At 40.4% G+C, this 20,991-nt stretch overlaps 1 protein-coding gene across 1 annotated transcript in view; it reads right to left on the bottom strand.

The window, feature by feature from the left end:
• The window catches only part of LOC126259283 (kynurenine 3-monooxygenase-like), a 203,329-nt gene that overhangs the window by 32,696 nt on the left and 149,642 nt on the right, over window positions 1-20,991 (bottom strand). Inside the window, exon 7 of the mRNA XM_049955930.1 lies at window positions 2,090-2,341. Coding sequence (XP_049811887.1) covers window positions 2,090-2,341 — 252 coding nt within the window. The remainder of the gene's footprint in view (window positions 1-2,089; window positions 2,342-20,991) is intronic.

The raw sequence follows: 20,991 nt of genomic DNA, 5'->3' as shown, positions 1-20,991 counted from the left end.
ATTAAAAGACACTTACACAAAGCTTTTGGTCACAGTCTTCATCAGCAAAACAGAAACACACACCATTCATACACACAGGAAAGCATACTTCATGCACTCATGACTGTCAACTCCAGCAGCTCAGACCCATCTCCTTTACGATAAGTAGCAATCTGTCTTTTCTGACATTATTGATATTCCTACCTGGAGTTTTCATTGTTTTGTTATTAACTATGACACATGTACAACCTTTATAATACTTCCATTCTCTTTGGTAGAAATAGTTTCATCTTCTGTTGCTTCTTTACCTATTTCAGTTTTAATTATATTTAATTTTAATTCGATTATGGTACATTTCAGTCAGATATACATGTTGTTGTTGTTGTGGTCTTCAGTCCTGAGACTGGTTTGATGCAGCTCTCCATGCTACTCTATCCTGTGCAAGCTTCTTCATCTCCCAGTACCTACTGCAACCTACATCCTTCTGAATCTGCTTACTGTATTCATCTCTTGGTCTCCCTCTACGATTTTTACCCTCCACGCTGCCCTCCAATACTAAATTGGTGATCCCTTGATGCCTCAGAACATGTCCTACCAACCGATCCCGTCTTCTGGCCAAGTTGTGCCACAAACTTCTCTTCTCCCAAATCCTATTCAATACTTCCTCATTAGTTATGTGATCTACCCATCTAATCTTCAGCATTCTTCTGTAGCACTACATTTTGAAAGCTTCTATTCTCTTCTTGTCCAAACTATTTATCGTCCACGTTTCACTTCCATATGTGGCTACACTCCATACAAATACTTTCAGAAATGACTTCCTGACACTTAAATCTATACTCGATGTTAACAAATTTCTCTTCTTCAGAAACGCTTTCCTTGCCATTGCCAGTCTACATTTTATATTCTCTCTACTTCGACCATCATCAGTTATTTTGCTCCTCAGATATACATATGCCTAGTTATTATTTATTTATTTGTTTTTTTGCAATGTTTCCTGACCATTTCAGTCCTTTTGTGCATTGTGAATTTGTAAGTCTGCCTGTCTCCCTTTCTCTTTTTTCTCTGTCCCCCCTTCCCCCTTCCGCCCCGCTCCCCTCCGCTCCACCACCACCACTACCACCACCACCACCACCACCACTTTGAAGGCACTCTCATAACCATGACAGTAGTGATTTTCCTTTATATTCTGTACCACTGTGTTTAGTAATTTGGAGACACAGCTTTCCAAGATGGACATGAAACTACTGAGAAACATGCAGATAATTATAGATTTGACAGCTTTCTACATCTTTTTGTACTTTCTCCAATGTAATTGTTTTTTCCCATTAACCAGCATTCTTACTTTTCCAGGTTGTTTCTCAACAGTACATAGAACCAAGTTACACAATTTGGCTAACTTTCTGCCATGTGATGTGACAACTAGTTACTGTTTATTAAGCATATATTTTTTTAAATTTCAGCTTGTTGCATAAAATCATTATCTATCATCATACTAACATCCTCAACTACAGGCTTAAAAGCAAAGGCACAAAGAATATTAGCATGTATGAGAAGAATGGTCTAGTAATGTTTAGGGCCATTTTTCTTCAAGTATCTGGCAGTTATTGATTTAACGTGAACAATGGAAAAAGTTCATATTGTGTTTTCCAGCAACTCCAGGCTTTTTTCTAAGGAGGCCATGTTCTAGTTTCAACTTACAACATAAACATAAAGTAACTCTTTTGCAATGAATGTAACAAATATCATCAACCAAACACTGGATGTATGCTTTTCACATGCGCAATCCTGGGCATATTATGCTTCTTTTCAGTGAAGTACTGAGTTTATGACTTACATTCAGAAAAGTATCAATAGTCAAAAACTGATTAACTATGTGAATTGTTTCTAGGTTAATAACAGACCAATATTGCTCATAAGAAAACACAAAGAACAATGTAGATATAAAAAGGATGCTAACTCACTGAATGGCCTTGGAACATGTTACCGTTGGAACAAAGAATACATTGATATACTGTACATTAAGACATTGATTACTTCTGTATACTTACACTAGTCATTGAGAAGCTTATAAATTAAAAGTGAGGCAAAGGCTGCATTCACAACAAACCTTAATGGAGATGAGTGGTGAAGGTTTTGTGGAGAAGTAGTCCTTGATTAACCGCTCAGTCCCAATGAGTGGCAGTGCATCAGGAAAGTGTTGTCCAAAGAAGTCTAACAGTGCTTTGGTCGTGTCAAGTGCTTCAAATTGTTCGAAGGACATGAAGAGAGTTACAGTCCATGAGCAGTCCTGGTTGGGCAGGGCGATCATCATAAAGGAACCTCGAGGCCAAACATGCAGGTACTGCTCAGGCATTGCAAACTGTGGACATTTGACAGCATCCTCAGAAACAAAATATTTTATTTACCAAAATATATAAGCTGTGGGTGAGCTAATTACTTTGTTAATGCAATTGTTTGTAGCGAATAACATAATATCATTCCATTTATATTATATTTCAAGATATTAAAGTGATCTTGTAAATATAAGGTTGTTACATTCACTGCACTGTATATCAGCGTTGGCTGAGTGTAGAATAACTAATTACAGATATCAGTTTCACATATAATGCAATACTTGTTATCCAATTAGCAAATCATTTTAATATAAATCTATAACAATGATGAAAATTCCTGGTTGGAAATGTAAAATAAAAGGAAAGACAACCACTCATTTATAGCTAACTGATATGTGGTGTATAGAAATATGCAACACAAAAAAAATTTACACTAGCTTTCAAGCTCTCGCTCCCTCTAGTAGGAGCACATGCATTTACTCACACAACCACACAGTTATCCAGATGCATACACATGGCAAGATTAATTGTTAATTATTGATAGTAGTTGTCTGGGCAGATGGAGGTGGGGAAGGGGTAGGAAAGGATGCATAATACGCAAAGGAGGTAATGGGTTAGTGCAAGGCAGAGCAGTCAACAAATGACTCAGCAGCTGTACAACAAAATGAAAGGAGTTAAATATAAGAGGTAGAGTGAGGGAGAAGGTGGAAAAGGGAGGGGAGGAAAGGAGAGGAAGGTGGAGATGAGGAAGGACACAGAGATAGAAGAGAGAAAGGAGAGAGGATGGGGAGGGGGAGCGGAAAGAGAGAGAGAGAGAGAGAGAGAGAGAGAGAGAGAGAGAGAACCCCCACATGGCAGGGGAGGAAGAGTGGTGGGGAAAAGGCAGTATATGATCTGGATGGGGAAGGAGTGGTGTAGGCAGAAGAGAGAAGGGAAAAGGCAAGGAAAAGCATTAGGAGACAGGTTAGTAGAGATTTAGGCCAGAGGGACATAAGTGCAGAGTATGATGGAGAGGCAATTTCCACCTGCATATTACAGAGAAATTAGTGCTGGAAGGAAGTATGCAAACAACTTGGATTGTGAAGTAACTATTGAAATCATTTGAATTATGGTGCACAACACATTTGGCAACTGGATGGTCAAATTTGTGACCTGCCACAGTCTGGTGGTGGCTGTTCACGTGAGTAGAAATTTAGTTACTTGTCATGCCCACAAAGAATGCCAAACAGTAATTGCAGTATTTCTGATATATGACATGGCTGATTTCACATGTCCAGCTTTTTATTGGATAGGAAATGCCAGTGATTGGATTGTGGTAGGAGATGGTGAGTGAATGTATAGGACAAGTCTTGCATCCAGGTCAACCATAAGGGGATGAACCATAGGTTACAGGATTGAGAGCAGGATTGGAATAGGTATGATAAGGATATTCTATAGGTTGAATGGATGGCTTAACATAACTTTGGGTATTGTGGGTAGAATATCCTCCCCCTCAGGGCATGACAAGAGATAGTCAAAGCCCTGGTGAAGGATGTAGTTGAGCTTTTCAACGCCATGGTGATACTGCATAATCGAAGTAGTGCTGGTCAGTGGCTGGTTAACAGTTTAACTGATGTCAGAGGAGCAGATAGCATGGGAGATATGTTTGTGGATGCATTGGGCAGGATACTGTCTGTCAATAAAAGCTCCTGCTTTCAACTTCAGGTACTGCATTCACAGGTGATGAGGCTGTAAGGAAGAGACTTTTTGACATGGAATGGTGACAGCTGTCAAAGTGGGGATACTTATGATGGTTGGTGCACTTGATACAAAAAGATTTGTTTATGGGGTTATCTGAGGGGAGGAGATCAAATGTCTATGAAGGTGACTGTGTTGAGTTGAGACAGACCAGGTGAAGAAGTTTTGTGAATAGGTGCTGAAGTTATGGGGGAAAGAGTAAAGGTTGTTCCTGCCATGAGTCCAGATCATAAAAATGTCATGAATGAATCTGAACCAGACAAGGGGTTTTAGGTGCTGACTGAATAGGAAGGACTCCTCCAGATTGATTATAAATAAGTTGGCATTGATGGTGGAGTTTGAGTACCCATGGCCATAACATGGATTCATTTACAGATTTGGCCTTCAAAAGTAAAATAATTTTGGGTCAGGATGTGGTTTTCTAGGAATCTATGAAAGAGTTGGTGGGTTGGTATCTGGAGGACATTGGGAAAGGTGTGTTCCATCACAGCAAGGCCATGGACATGAGGGACATTTACATATAAAGATATCAAATCCACAGCTATGTACTAGGAGTCTGGTGGTAATGGGGCAGAAACTGGGGAAAAGTGGTGAACGAAGTGGGCTGTCCCTTGAATGTAGGATAGAAAGTTATGAACAGTAGTTTGAAGGTGCTGGTCAACAAAGCCTGAGGTTCATTCTATGGGAGCATTGTACCCAGCCACAATTGGATGACCAGTAGGGAGACATGAGGGTTGAGTTTGGAGAGTACATAGAAGGTAGGAGTGCAGGACGTTGCTACTGTGAGGAGAGAGAGGGATTCAGGTTTTGGGATGGATCTAAGGCCTTGAGGGGCTGTGGAGGTCCTACTGGAATTTTGGGATAGCATCATGGTTGTAAGGTTTGTATGCAAAGTGTCAGAAAGTTGGTGGAGACCATCAGCCGCATAGTCACTATGATCCAAGACCACTATGGTGGAGCCTGTGTCTGTGGGATGGATAATAAGGCCTGGATTGGTTTTCAGGTTACATAGAGCTAGGCATTCTTTAGAAGTGATGTTGGACTCTCTGGAGAGGGATTTAGGTAAGAAAGGTGAGTCTAGGTTAGCTCCTGAAAGGTTGCCAGGGGATGATTGGATGGAAGGGCAGGAGGATCATGGTTGGAAGCAAGGTTGGAACTGTTTTAAACAAGATTCTGTGTGGGGTTCCGGTTGGCTGGTGTCAGTGATATGTGTTTCCACGGTGAAGAATGAGTAAAGAAAAAAAGGTCATTTACAAGTGTAGCATATCTGAACTTACGTTTAAGGCTGAAGGTGAGGCCTTTAGAAAGTGATGAGACTTTTGCAGGGGACAAGTTTTGGCACAAAACGTTGAAAAGAGTGTTACAGGGTGGGTATTCAGAAGCAGTATGTTGATGGAGGGATGGAGTTTTTGGGAATGTGGAAAGTGGAATAAGTCAGCAAGATATAGTCTACAAGCTGTGATGGTTGGACAGGGGGAAGGGGGGGGGGGAGTGATTAGAGATGGAGGTTCTTTCCGTGCATAGGACAGGAGCAGGAGTAGCTAGGATAGCTTCTTCAGATGGTGCTGGGAGCTGTTCCAACTGTTGAAGAGCAAGTGTTTCTATTGCAGAAATAACATTCAGGAAGTTGTGCTCAGAGAGTAAAAGAATTTTGTGAAATAATTATAAGCTGTCAACAATGGTTTGAACTTATAAATAATATGTTCTTTGTAATAAATTACACTCAAGTGATTAAATTATGATGCATTATCATCCATTTTACCCATATACATGAGTAGATGTTACTTCTTGTAAGAATGTTCAGAACTAACTGGCAACTTTCTTTGTATTTGAAACCTCAGATGAAATAACGGCAAGCAACACAAATGCAAGTTCTCCATATGTGATGCATATTTAATTAGTTGAACAATTTTTTGTTAATGAAAATTCATTGCACAACTGGTCATATAAATAAAAGTGTTAGTTTTATGCTCTTATATTCTGCTCAGTGACATGCCATGTTAGAGGCTAAAGGTGAGGTCCATAGATAGTACTGAGACTTCTGCAGGGGCCAGAGTTTTGGGAGAAAGGTTGACAACAGTGTTAGGGGGTGGATGTCCACCCAATCATCCCCACTTCAAACCAATGCATATAATTTCTCCACCTGAGGACTTAAGCATTTCACAATGGCAGTCTTGAGGTCCTTGCCATCTACAAATCATTGTTCACCAAACCACTGTTTCAAGTGCTAGAAAAGGTAATTCACAGAATATTGAATCTAATCCTTGATAAGTGCAGCTGTCTGTGGACATCTGTAGTCATGGAGGCTCACTATTCTGGGCTACAGTTCCTGCACTGTTGATTTTGGATGGCATGTCCCAGTTCAATGAATATTTTTCAGTACACATCAGCTGTAACTGCTGACCACTATTCCAAAAAATGAACGAAAAGAACATCCTTCATAGCCCACAAAATTGTAGGTATCCTTTTTTGACCTGAGTAATGAATATTTTGCTTTTGGCAAAGTTGAATGTCACCACTGCATTGACCATTGTTTCGATTCTGCATTTGTGTAGGATATCCATGTCTTGTAAGCTATAAGAAAAAGGAAAAAACGAATCATCTCCAGCTTGTTGACTGCAGTCCAAAAATGCTTGTCCACTTGACATTTTTTGGTCTTTATGTTCATCAGTAAGCTTTTCTGGAATCCCACATTTGCACATAATTTGCAATATCTGAACTTTCAGTGCCAATTTTGTTAAAATAGTGGTGTGACCAACGTGAGAAAATTTCGTCATTTGGATTTTCAGCTCCTTGTGTTTACCGTGTTTGCAGTTAAAATTGTAGGATGTAAGGTCCAACAGTTATGCAAAACACAATTTTTTCCAAGTTCCCAAACATGTTTCAGCACCACAGGGCCATCATTAGTGGTTTTACGTTTTATTTAATCTGTGATGTGCAACATCTTTACTAAATGATTACAAACTTATGAGGATATTTAGTTTAAATAATAATTTATTTCTTTTTGTTAATATCTTTACACAAAATTTCTCATTGAAATAGTTTGGTTGCAGGTGACAAGCTATCTGTAATAAATAATACACAAGTGGTCCTGAAAAATCATGCACACAAAGTGTAAAGGTATTAACAAAAAGAAACGAATTATTGTTTGAACTACAGGGTGTTTCAAAAATGACCGGTATATTTGAAACGGTAATAAAAACTAAACGAGCAGCGATAGAAATACACTGTTTGTTGCAATATGCTTGGGACAACAGTACATTTTCAGGCAGACAAACTTTCGAAATTACAGTAGTTACAATTTTCAACAACAGATGGCGCTGCTGTCTGGGAAACTCTATAGTACGATATTTTCCACATATCCACCATGCGTAGCAATAATATGGCGTAGTGTCTGAATGAAATTACCCGAAACCTTTGACAATGTGTCTGGCGGAATGGCTTCACATGCAGATGAGATGTACTGCTTCAGCTGTTCAATTTGTTTCTGGATTCTGGCGGTACACCTGGTCTTTCAAGTGCTCCCACAGAAAGAAGTCACAGGGGTTCATGTCTGGCGAATAGGGAGGCCAATCCACGCCGCCTCCTGTATGTTTCGGATAGCCCAAAGCAATCACACGATCATCGAAATATTCATTCAGGAAATTAAAGACGTCGGCCGTGTGATGTGGCCGGGCACCATCTTGCATAAACCACGAGGTGTTCGCAGTGTCGTCTAAGGCAGTTTGTACCGCCACAAATTCACGAAGAATGTCCAGATAGCGTGATGCAGTAATCGTTTCGGATCTGAAAAATGGGCCAATGATTCCTTTGGAAGAAATGGCGGCCCAGACCAGTACTTTTTGAGGATGCAGGGACGATGGGACTGCAACATGGGGCTTTTCAGTTCCCCATATGCGCCAGTTCTGTTTATTGACGAAGCCGTCCAGGTAAAAATAAGCTTCGTCAGTAAACCAAATGCTGCCCACATGCATATCGCCAAAAAAAAAAAAAAATGGTTCAAATGGCTCTGAGCACTATGGGACTTAACATCTTAGGTCATCAGTCCCCTAGAACTTAGAACTACTTAAACCTAACTAACCTAAGGACATCACACAACACCCAGCCATCACGAGGCAGAGAAAATCCCTGACCCCGCCGGGAATCGAACCCGGGAACCCGGGCGTGGGAAGCGAGAACGCTACCGCACGACCACGAGATGCGGGCCTGCATATCGCCGTCATCAATCCTGTGCACTATATCGTTAGCGAATGTCTCTCGTGCAGCAATGGTAGCGGCGCTGAGGGGTTGCCGCATTTGAATTTTGTATGGATAGAGGTGTAAACTCTGGCGCATGAGACGATACGTGGACGTTGGCGTCATTTGGACCGCAGCTGCAACACGGCGAACGGAAACCCGAGGCCGCTGTTGGATCACCTGCTGCACTAGCTGCGCGTTGCCCTCTGTGGTTGCCGTACGCGGTCGCCCTACCTTTCCGGCACGTTCATCCGTCACGTTCCCAGTCCGTTGAAATTTTTCAAACAGATCCTTTATTGTATCGCTTTTCGGTCCTTTGGTTACATTAAACCTCCGTTGAAAACTTCGTCTTGTTGCAACAACACTGTGGTCTAGGCGGTGGAATTCCAACACCAGAAAAATCCTCTGTTCTAAGGAATAAACCATGTTGTCTACAGCACACTTGCACGTTGTGAACAGCACACGCTTACAGCAGAATGACGACGTACAGAATGGCGCACCCACAGACTGCGTTGTCTTCTATATCTTTCACATCACTTGCAGCGCCATCTGTTGTTGAAAATTGTAACTACTGTAATTTCGAAAGTTTGTCCGCCTGAAAATGTACTGTTGTCCCAAGCATATTGCAACAAACGGTGTATTTCTATTGCTGCTCGTTTAGTTTTTATTACCGTTTCAAATATACCGGTCATTTTTGAAACACCCTGTAAATATCCTCATAAGTTTGTAATAATTTAGTAACAATGTTGCACATTACGGATTAAATAAAACGGAATCCCACAGATGGTAGCACAGTGGTACTGAAACATGTTTGGGAACTTGGAAAAAATGGTGTTTTGCATAACTGGCGGATTTTACATCCTACAATGAGAAAATTTATTAGCCAGTGCACCAGTCATAAATCAGATCACAGGTTTTGGGGCACTTGTTGCTCAGTTTCATGAATTCTTGGCCTGCCACTATGATCTACATCATGCACATTTTTGTAGCCATTTTACTGTCTCACCACTAGTGTCTAATCATTCCTGATGAATGTGAGCAGCTCTAACTACTTTTGCACACAAAAATTGAATTACAGCACACATTTTGCAAGGGAGCAACAATTTTTGAAGCTATTGTTTGATTTCACTCACAGTCAAATTACTACTGATTCAAAACAATGACTCGTGTGACTTTATAAATAAATAACTTTATTCTGAGATACCAACATATCTGCAAGTTTTTCAGGTGTTGCTGAACGTACTTTGGTGAACATCTCTGTTCGATTATGGAAGTTTTGAGGCATAGCATACTCAAGGTCCACTGAGGCAACAGGCTATCACCATCATTAGGATCTACTCTGTGGTCATGTCTACATGTGTCAAATGACCTGTTGAATGGAAAAACGGAAACAGTTGTTTTACAAATTTGACATGCAGGTTTCAATCCCACATCCATTCGACTTCAATGAAATTTTTAATTGGTGTAAACATGTGGAAGGACTGAATCCACAATGTAGCAGTAGGACCTGCAGGCTAAGAGTGCACAAATGTATAATACTTCAAGGGCATGATCAGCCTAAAAGATGAAATGAATCCTTGGGAATTTCACGAACAACAGCTGTTAACAGTGTCACAATGATTGTTGTAGTCAAACAGTGCCAACAAAAGGGACTTCATTTCAATGCTGATGACTGAAACATCAGCAAAGGACACTGGTGATAAGCAGTCAATAGAAGATGCCAATAAGATTATAATCAACACCACTATATGACGAGCTGTTGACTATGATAATGTTACCATCACAGCTGAAGATGTAGATATCCTGGTATTGCTGATAACATTAGCCTCTTCTTAAAATTGTGTCTATTTCTAGAAGAGTGGGAGGGATAATTTCTCCAGAATTCTGCAACTGTCAAAATCATGCAAATTCAATCCACAGGAAATTCTATCCCTTCATGCAGCAGCACTTCATGCAGTGATGCTAGTTCAATCAGAGGTACTGACTTGGGGGTGGGGGCAGGTACTTCGTGTCCCTCCCCCAATATTTAAAAATAGGGGTCTCTCTCTTTCTCTCTCTCTCTCTCTCTCTCTCTCTCTCTCTCTCTCTCTCTCTCTCTCTCTCACACACACACACACACACACACACATACACACCATCCCCATTTTCAAACGTTGCATTTCTCCTCTCTCTCTCCTTATCAGGAAATCTGTTAAACTTGCATGTACATTGTTGCATAAGAGTATGCAATGATTAATTACAAGAATACTGTTGATTTGATGAGATATTGTGAGTTTGTCTCTGGTACTGCTCTAACTGCTGCACATGTTGAGCTCTCTTGATGAGTTTTCCCCCACATTTGTATTTATCACACACTTTTACTTGGCCCCTGGATGGAGATATAGTGGGAGCAGAAGCTTACAATTGGCTTTTAGTACATTGGCTGCTGAGACAACCCCAACTTCCTTTTTTCAGGTAGCCAGCATACAGCTTCTAAAAGAAAAAAAGGTGTGTAATAGGTTCATATGCTGCAGATGTTATATGAAAGTTGATGGCGAGTTGCTTGAAAGATCAGGTTACTATGGGGTCACTCTACAAGCTGCAAAAAGTTCTACTATTACTACTACTACTATAAAAAAAAGCAATAAGAATCATAACATCAAGCAGGAAACTGGAACTCTGCAAACTCATCTTCACACATCTAGGAGTGATGACAATTTTCAATCAATATGTTTTCACCTGTCTCATGTAGGGGAAAGATAATCATGGAACATTCACCAACAGGAATGACGTCCAAAATTATGACATGTGCAGTAAGTAAGACAGTAATATCCCAAGCTGTCGACTCTCTATGACAAGGGACAGTTTTCCAACAGAAGCAATTAAAATGTTCAACCATCTAAATACTAAAATGCAGCCCTTGAACTTGGTGAAATTTCGGGGAAAGATCTCACAAAACCTATGCCAAAAACCACTGTACAATTTAAATTAGTCCTCTGACAGTGAAACAGCAAATTGGCCTTCCTAAACAATGCACTACCATATGAAATGAAGTGAACATGTACTTGTTAAAAATTTCTTAGTCTATATGTCATTGTTATGCTATACTTATGTAAATTTGTTCTGTATTACCGGTATTATACATGATTATGCTATTTACTTTTTGTATTACAATGCCTGTATAATCCTAACCTTGTAACACTGACTGGTGAATGACATAGCTATTGTAATTAATGGCAATAATAAATGGTAAGGTAGAAGCAGATCCCAGGCTGAGACAATGTAAATCATCCATGAAAGATGTGGTTTCCAAAACACTACTACTGATAAAATAGCATAACATGATTGGTTGTGACTGTCCTGGGAAGCAGACGTATCATGTGACTGCTAGATCACATTAGGTTGACATACACCATTTGAATAAGTAATAGAATAAACCTCAGGAAGGCGTGATGTTTTTTGCATAACATAAGAGAGATGAGGGTATCTACGGAGGTACAAAGACAATCATTTATTTTACTCGATTAATGCGTGAGAGTGAAATGGAAGGAAAACTGATTAGTATTGCAATGATGTACCCACGGCGATGCACTGTTCAGCGACTTGCTGGGTATTTGTTTGGATGTAGATGCAGGCTACACTGCGTAACACAATTAGAGGGTCACTTTTTCGAAACCCCTTAACAGTCTCCCATTGCGACGCAGAAGTTTGACATTTGGCTCCTATTTGCCTAAAACCAAACATCAGTGCGACTCAAGCAAAAAATAGTCTACAGCTCAGAAGTTCATGTGAGGTTTAAGGTGTGATAAGGATTCCACATTAGCACCAAATTTCTCCACAATTTTGCCCAACGCCACGATGAATGTACCACACTTTCTCTTATCCACATTTAACACCCTTTCCTGACACCTTTGCGATGGTGATCGCAATTGCAAAGCCCAGTGTTGTAATCACGCGGTTTTCTTATGGGTAGCCATAGGAAAACCGCTCAGAGACACTTTGGCTCAGAATCAACACAAAAGGGATTCCGGGGGTGGCATAAAGGGCGTCAATGAAACCACCCCTTCTGACAGAGGCGTTCATTTTCACACATTTCACGCTCTAAAAACCAAGTTCACAGTGCCATCAGAAACAGGAGGATTTTGACAACCCTTGACACTGTTGACAGCCCTTGGAAGATTCAGCCCTTCTCTTTTCAGTCCTTCTGTTTCCTGCCCTCCTCTGGTGTGATCACGAGTTGTGCTGCGACATTGACAGGTGCATGAATAAAACAGCAAAGGGCCCCTCAAAGGTTCCTCATTTAGTGACTTAGTTAGATACATGTTTCAAAGATTATTTGAACAGTTCTTTTATCAAAATGAAATGGAACGAGACAGTTTATTGAATATGTATACATGTTTAGTGTTAACATTAATGAATGCATTATTTTTAGTGCTAGTCGTACAACTACCGTACACTTAAAAACTAGTTCTTTTTTCTGGTTATCAGTAAAAAATAGAAATTAGTTCATCAAATAGAAAGAGTGGTCCAGGAGCAATTATCATAGGTTAGATTTAAAACTTGCTTTGTTGCCAATCAGACATTTTATGTTAATGGGTAAAATATAAAAAAAAATTGTTGCTGCGTATTGAACTGCTACTGATAGCTTTAATAATGCATAGTAAAGGTTACTTTTTCCTCTAATGTAGTAGTTGTGGACATCACTATCCTTTTCAAATTGTGGTGGATAATTTGTGACGAATGTATGTCATTGTGACAGTGCAGTTAAAATGCCTAACTTTATATGAAAAAAATGCAATTCATGCTGGGCTGAATCTAACCAATACCCTACCAAAAAGCTTCACAGCCCTTTCTACTAACAAATTAAAAGACTAGCTGAAAAGAATTTTGATTGCAAACCCTTTGTACCTCCTAGATGAGTACATTAACCTCATGGAAAGTGCTTTGTAAGTGTGTCAGGCACATAGTGTTAAGTAACTCACAACTGATCTATTGTTGATAACAACAATGTTTGTCACACTGTTATTTGTATATTACCAAATACAAAATGCATCAAAATGTAAAATTTATGAATACAAATAAATCTTTAGTTTGTATCTTATAAACTGGCATGTTCAGAAGAAAATCTGTATGATGTCCTGAAATTGCATTATTTCTAAGGATTTTATTTGATTATTCGATGTTGAATAAATATTATTAACTTCTTGAAGAGGTTGGGGAGACTGGGGCACGGTGACGAATATGGAAAGATGACTAATCACATAGTTCATGTTTATTCTGCTATGTAGCACCACATTATGAATATTGCTAGCTCCTCACAGCGATACACTAAAATCTGCAACAATCGAGCCGTTCCCGCCAATGCGTTATGTGCTTGTTACATTAGACTTCCATCATAAGCTCTTGTGGTCTAACAGGTGTGATATCTGGTTATTCTTTGCTGTACATTACTATCGCAGACAGTATGTGTTTCACAGTCACTGTTTATTCGTATCTTAGTCTTTTTAATTCTACACCAAATTCAACGACTTTGAAAATAGATAATTGGGGCCTGATGAGGGGGGCAAATTGACATCTTGCCCCACTTGCTTTCTACTGTTATCTTTTGGTGATTATATGCGCTTCTTATTTGTGATATGCGATTTTATGAGCTTTATAGGTCACAAACTGTGCCATAAATAGTTTCTAAGTGGTCTTGACAACCGAAAATTTTGTAGCTCTGACTTTTGTGCTATTTTATTAATTTATGGCACATGACTTTTCAGATATGTTGAGGAATTATTTATAACGTCCACTAGAGTAGAATGGGATAAAAATAAGGTGGTTGCTCTATTACAGACGTGAAAGAGGAAACAATTAATTGCTCAGTTGCAGCAAATGCTTATGGTATTCACGAAGCAACAGTTTGTACCTGTTTGAATAAAAGTGATGAAGCAAGAATTGTATGTGCTTACATATTTGGTGCTTGAGGTGTGTGTGTGTGTGTGTGTGTGTGTGTGTGTGCGTTTGTGTTTGTGTGCGTTTGTGTGTGCGTGAATGTGTCTATAGCCCAAATGATACATAAATTTTAAATTAGAACAAAGAGATGCCTATTCATGGTCGAGAATTCCCTGAAGTATTCAACACAACACAACTAGATAGTTTGAAGATCTGTTTAACAGCCACTGTCAAAATGTTTTTTTGCTATGACGAAGCATCAGTGCAGAAGACTTGTATTTGAATACGTGGAATAATGTGAGATACCTCTACCATCATCTAATACCAAGGAATGTAAATACAGTATCTGTAATAAAATGGCTATGCTGTCTGAATGTTCGAGCCCATGATGTCAGCTCACCAGGTGAGCAGCATGTTGGGAGAGGATTGGTTGTCAAATTTTATGAAACTGGAGGCAAGATGAATCACCAGATTAATTGGTTTTAACAAGAAAAGTGTGGACAAGTTTTTCTTAATTTTAAAAGAAATGCTGGAAAAATATAAACATCCTGCATCTGTCATTTATAATGCAGATGAATCTGGATTGTCCACTGTGTGTAATAAGCTACCAAACGTCGTTTCACCCACAGGAACTGAGGGAGTTCCTAGAATCGTATCAGACCTACCAGTGAATCCCCTTTCCTGCCGCTTGTGACAACTGGATGGTCACTCACCAACTCACCAAAGACAACCCATCCCATTACTGACAAAAATGTTGGTGAGCTATTGAGCACTGCTTATTTCGAAGCGGCTACAGGGGTAACACTGTTAATGGATTCAAAACACGTGGGATCGAACCCTATGGTCCTCTTGTGTTCAAAGAGGACGATTTTGCTGCGGCGGAAGCCACAGATTCGGTCTTTGTTATAGACAATGCCGGAATTGGAAGCGCTCCTGCTCAGGCTGCAGCATTTACCAGGTGTAGAAGTATGAAAACGGAATTTCCCAATAGATGGTGGTGGCCGTCAGTGTAGGGCCTGTGAGACCACGTCTGCAGCGCCATCTGCTTCCCGTAACGGTTGATGACGAATGTCAACACACAATAAACCAAGTCCCATACATCGGTATCTATTTCAAACCCGTGAACATGTCTAGTTTTGTGCCTGTGAACTACAATTTTCAGTCAGCATTGGTTCTCTGTTATCATTTTAAGAAAACTATTGCAGAATCGCATTGAATGCTTGTCGAAGCTTTTGGCGAACATGCTCTTAGGAAAACACAGATTTTCGAGTGGTTCAAAAAATTCAAAAGTGGTATTTCGGACGTGAGAAATGACGAGCGCGAGAAACTACCGAATAAGTTCAAAGACATAGAACTGTAGGCCTTGTTGGATGAAGATGATACTCAAACTCAACAGGAACTCGCGGAACAATTGAATGTGACGCAGAAAGCCGTTTCTCTTCGGTTGAAAGCTATGGGAAAGGTGCAGAAAGTGGGAAAATGGGTTGCGCATGAACTGAATGAAAGACACCAGGCAAATTGAAAGACCACTTGTGAAATGTTGCTCGCCAGATACAAAAAAATGTCGTTTCTCCATCGAGTAGTGACAGGTGATGAAAAATTGATATATTATGAGAATCCTAAGCGTCGTAAACCGTGGGTGAATCCAGGCAAACCATCGACATACACAGCAAGACCAAATCGCTTTGGAAAGAAGCCAATGCTCTGTATTTGGTGGGATCAGAGGGGTGTCATCTATTATGAGCTGCTAAAACCTGACGAAACCGTTGATCGCTACCAACAGAAAATGATCGATTTAAATCGAGCATTACGTGATAACGACCAGAATATGGAAAAAGTCAACACAAAGTCATGTTGCTCCATGATAACGCCTCATCACACACAACAAGATGGGTCAGAGAAACTATCGAGGCGTTCATTTGGGAAATACTAGTAGGGCATGCGGCTTATTACCCAGACTTGGCTCCGTCCGTTTATCATCTGTCTCTATCACTGGGACACACTCTCGCTGAACAACGCTTCAATTCGTACGAAAGTGTACGAAAATGGCTCGCTGACTGGTTCGCTTCAAAAGAAGAACTGTTCTTTTTTTTGGCGTGGTATTCATAGCCAGCCGGAGAAGTGGAAGAAATGTGTAAATAGCAATGGAGAGTATTTTGAATAAAACCTTGTTTATCAGTTTCAAACAAAAGACGTGTAATTATTGCAACCAAACTCCAGTTTCATACTTCTACACCTGCCAAAGGCCAGCCCACAGAAATTGCTAATGAACTTCCTGATAAACATCAGGCAGAACAAAATGAAAAACCAGGACCTTCAACGAGTGGTGCTTCCATTAAGCCGGTGCCGAAGTATTTTTGATTTTAAACCATTGCCTACAGAAAGATCATGTGTGACAAAACAGAAATATTACTGTACGGAAAATGCAAGTGTCTTAAAAACCTCAACAGTGAAACAGATGTTAGCTGATAAAGAATCACGTAAGATGGAAAAAAAGTCTAAAACAAGAAAGAAAAGAGCCTCAGGATGCAAAGAAAGGTATTGGTACCAAGGAATCTAAGTATGGTATCTGTAACAAAAAGGCTGTGCTGTCTGAAAGCTCGAGCCCATGATGTCAGCTCACACTTTCATAGTATAGTGTAATGTCTCGCATATGATGAGATCTACGCTGATCCATCGTCAAAAGACCGGATAGAATGTTGCAAATGTCAGATATGGTGGCATAAGTACTGTTCAAACTTTGAAGGAGGAATATTTGTGTGTCATTTCTGTTAAAAAATATTAATTTTGAGATATTAATTTCCAACACAATAATCATTTTATTGCATACTATTCAGTTATACATAATTAGCAATGTTTAATTAATTGATGTACTGTCTTTCAACTTCTGAGAGTAAAAATGTATTCAATTAGTATCTGAATTGTCATCTTACCCCATTGTCAAAGTCATCTTGCCTCAGTAATGGGGTAAAATGACACTTTTTTAACATTTTTAAAATCAGCAAAATAACTGAAATTACGATTTAAAAAAAGTTATACAACTAGATATGATTTAAGACCGTTCTATTATTGCATGAAAAACAATATTTCTCCGAAGGTGAATTTATTACAAATGATTAACTGTTAACATCGTCAACTTGCCCCAGTCTCCCCTACCTACATGACGACTGCACCACTTTGGCGACACCCTTAGTGCCACCAGCACACCTTTGTTGTGTAATTTAAAAATATCTTTATGCAGAGACAGGCATTCGCCGATTCCTAGGCACTGTCATGACAGACACCCCGTTCGACACCCTTTATATTTCACCATTCGGCCGGCAAACACTAGTTCAGTGCTGAAGCGTCACTCAGCTAATGTGTGTCGAAATGGCTGCCTGTTACACTAGCACCAAGGAATCAGTGAATGGCTGTCTCTGTAAAGGGACATTTTTAAGGTGCTCAACAAAGATGCACGGGTGGCACCAAGGGTGTTGCCAAACTGAGGGGTACCCTTTGCCATTTCATTCACATGTGTGTCAATGTTGCACCCTTCTTTCCCTCCCTCTTTCTCCACATGATCACGCCAGAGGAGCATGCGAAACGGAAGGGCTGAAAAAGCATGAACGCCCTTCGCTGCCTCAGATCATGTTCAAATTTCAAATACCTTCGAATGCTTTTCAAAGATAGCTAGTGGTTCCCCCTGTATACCAAAGCAAACATCACGGTCGCACTACACTCCAACAAAGTCAGATCGCGTTCAGTGCGGTTGCAACTCCAGTATGTCCTCAGCGAAGAACTGAATCATCTGGGAAGAGTCAGCAGTGGCAAAGGCTGTCAGGAACATCGTCCTGTTGCTCATCGCATTGCAAAATCGTTTTCGAATCAGAAACGTGTGGGAATGAACGCCCCAAGGGAAGGTTGGTTTCATTGACGACTTTTATACCGCCTCCTGAGGTCTTTTCGAGTCGATTCTGAGCAAGAGTGTGTGTGAAATGTTTTCCTTGGCACCCATAAGAAAACCAGGTGAATTCAACAGTGAAAGTTGCAGTTCTGACCACCATCGTGGAGATGTCAAAGGAAGAAGTGAAATGTGGGCAAGACGGGTTGTGATGACCTTCCCATCGTGTGACACGTCCACGGTGGTGTTGGGCAGAAAACTTGGTGCCAATGTGGCGTCATAACACATCTTACACCTCACATGAACTTCTGAGCTGCAGACCTTTTTTTTTCGCATGTGTCGACACTTTGATGTTTGATGCGTCACCAAGATCGAGGGTGGTGCCGGAGGGCGCCAAGGTTGTGCACCAATACAAAGGAAGGTTTTAGGCACTTTTGAACCAAATTTCAAACTTCTGCATCGCAATAGAAGACTATTACGGGGTTTCCAAAAAGTGACCCTTTATTTGTGTTGCGGAGTGCTGGATATTCGCAGACGAAGATGCAGTTATTTATGAGAAGACAGTAGCGAATTGCAGGAAGACCTGTGGAAGATAGATGATTGATGGTACAGGGGCTGACAATTGATCCGAACATAAACAAATGTAATTACTAAGGCCTGAAAACCCACTACTGTGCAGTTAAACTACCATTGGAAACATTAACTACCATAAAATAGCCAGGAGTAGGCATCTGGGGCGATTTAAAGTAGGATGCATAAAGCATAAGCATATGTTGGGCTCAGATTCATTTGCAGGGATGTTAAAGGAACGAATCCACCCATGAAAGAAGAGGTTTAAGAAATACTACTGTTGATAATAATATGTTACATGTTTGCTTGTTGGCCCACCTGCAAAGCAGTTAACGGTGGAAGCTATATAACTCTTCTTGAATCATATTACGTCAGTATATTCCCATTAGAAAAAATGATGGGGCATTTCTAACGAAACACTATTGGGTAAATTAAAAAGAAACTGCATTGACTAAGACTCAGCTCGGAAATTCCATACGTGGACGATCAACCTCTTTGTACCAGTTAATTCACATGCCATTCTAGGATCTAAATGAAAATTCGCTTCCATTTTCGAAAAGTAGTGTCTAAAATAACTACCACAACAGGCATGTGCATTGCTTATGTGAAAGAAGATATAGATCACCCTGCCCGATATCTGTTATCGGCGGAACCTGTCCTTGGGAGCTAACACAGAGTGTGAATGAACTTTAGTAACGTATAGTGGTTCTTCTCTGTCATGCAGAAATCATAGACAAAGCCAATTTTGTAGTTGTGGAATAAGTTTACTGCTATAGGAAAAATGATAATAGATTAGTACACTGTTGGATTATTAGCTAATTAGATTTAGGAATTATATAAAGAGAAGTATCGATGCATGGTACCCCAACCCTAAATCTGTCAGCATATGGGGAAAAATGAACAATGCATTACATCACTACATATATTTTCGTTCTTTGCATGATACTATTAAGAAGTATAGACCTCGGAGGATGAATCCACTTTTCGTTCTGTATACAGCAAATCATTGTACATGGAGGAGGGTGCTTGATACAGATTTAAATGTCCCTTTTAATAAATATAGATTAAATGAATATCTTAGTAGACTAATTGGGAGCTTGTATTTTCGAAGAGTTGTGAAGCTCCATGCTGGGGAACCTTGTCTGATGCATATTGCGTATTAGGTGTGTTGAGAAAAGATGTGTTTACACATGGCTGTGTTCAAAGCCAGAGCATTCCTGGCTGCGAGCAGTTTGCTACTACAGTGACACTGACTCATTTACATATAATACAAGCAACATAAAAATGGCTACTGTATAGGTCTTCCTACACGAGATTGTATGTCAGGATCATGGTATGCTAATAAGATCTCACTCTTAGAAAGGAGAGCATGTGTATTCGGTTGTTGCTATTAGTAGGTTTCAGGTCAATTTTAATGCCATTACAAATACACTAAGTGACCAAAAGTATCCGAACACTTGGCTGAAAATGACTTACAAATTCGTGGCGCCCTCCATCGGTAAAGCTGAAATTCAGTACGCTGTTGGCCCACCCTTAGCCTTGATGACAGCTTCCACTCTCACAGGCATACATTCGATCAGGTGCTGGAAGGTGTCTTGGGGAATGGCAGCCCATTCTTCACGGAGTGCTGCACTGAGGAGAGGTATCGATGTCGGTCGGTAAGGCCTGGCATGAAGTCGGCGTTCCAAAATAGCCCAAAGTTGTTCTATAGGATTCAGGTCAGGCCTCTGTGCCGGCCAGTCCATTACAGGGATGTTTTCGTCGTGTAACCACTCCGCCACAGGCCGTGCATTATGAACAGATGTTCGATCGTGTTGAAAGATGCAATCGCCATCCCCGAATTGATCTTCAACAGTGGGAAGCAAAAATATGCTTAAAACATCAATGTAGGTCTGTGCTGTGATAGTGCCGCGTAAAACATCAAGGGCTGCAAGCCCCCTCAATAAAAAGCACGACTATACCGTAACACCACCGCCTCCGAATTTTTTGTTGGCATTGCACAAGCTGGCAGATGATGTCCACCGGGAATTCGCCATACCGACACCCTGCCATCGGATCGCCACATTGTGTCCCGTGATTCGTCACTCCACACAACGTTTTTCCACTGTTCAATCGTCCAATGTTTATGCTCCTTACACCAAGTGAGGCGTAGTTTGGCATTTACAGGCGTGATGTGTGGCTTATGAGCAGCCGCTCGAACATGAAATCCAAGTTTTCTCACCTCCCGCCTAACTGTCATAATATTTGCAGTGGATCCTGATGCAGTTTGGAATTCCTGTATGATGGTCTGGATAGATGTCTGCCTAATACACATTACGACTCTCTTCAGTTGTCGGC

The sequence above is a fragment of the Schistocerca nitens genome, chromosome 5, assembly GCF_023898315.1.
Source record: "Schistocerca nitens isolate TAMUIC-IGC-003100 chromosome 5, iqSchNite1.1, whole genome shotgun sequence".
NCBI classification, from domain to species: domain Eukaryota; kingdom Metazoa; phylum Arthropoda; class Insecta; order Orthoptera; family Acrididae; genus Schistocerca; species Schistocerca nitens.
Note: the sequence above shows the minus strand (reverse complement) of the source record. Positions and strands in the feature narration are given on the sequence as shown.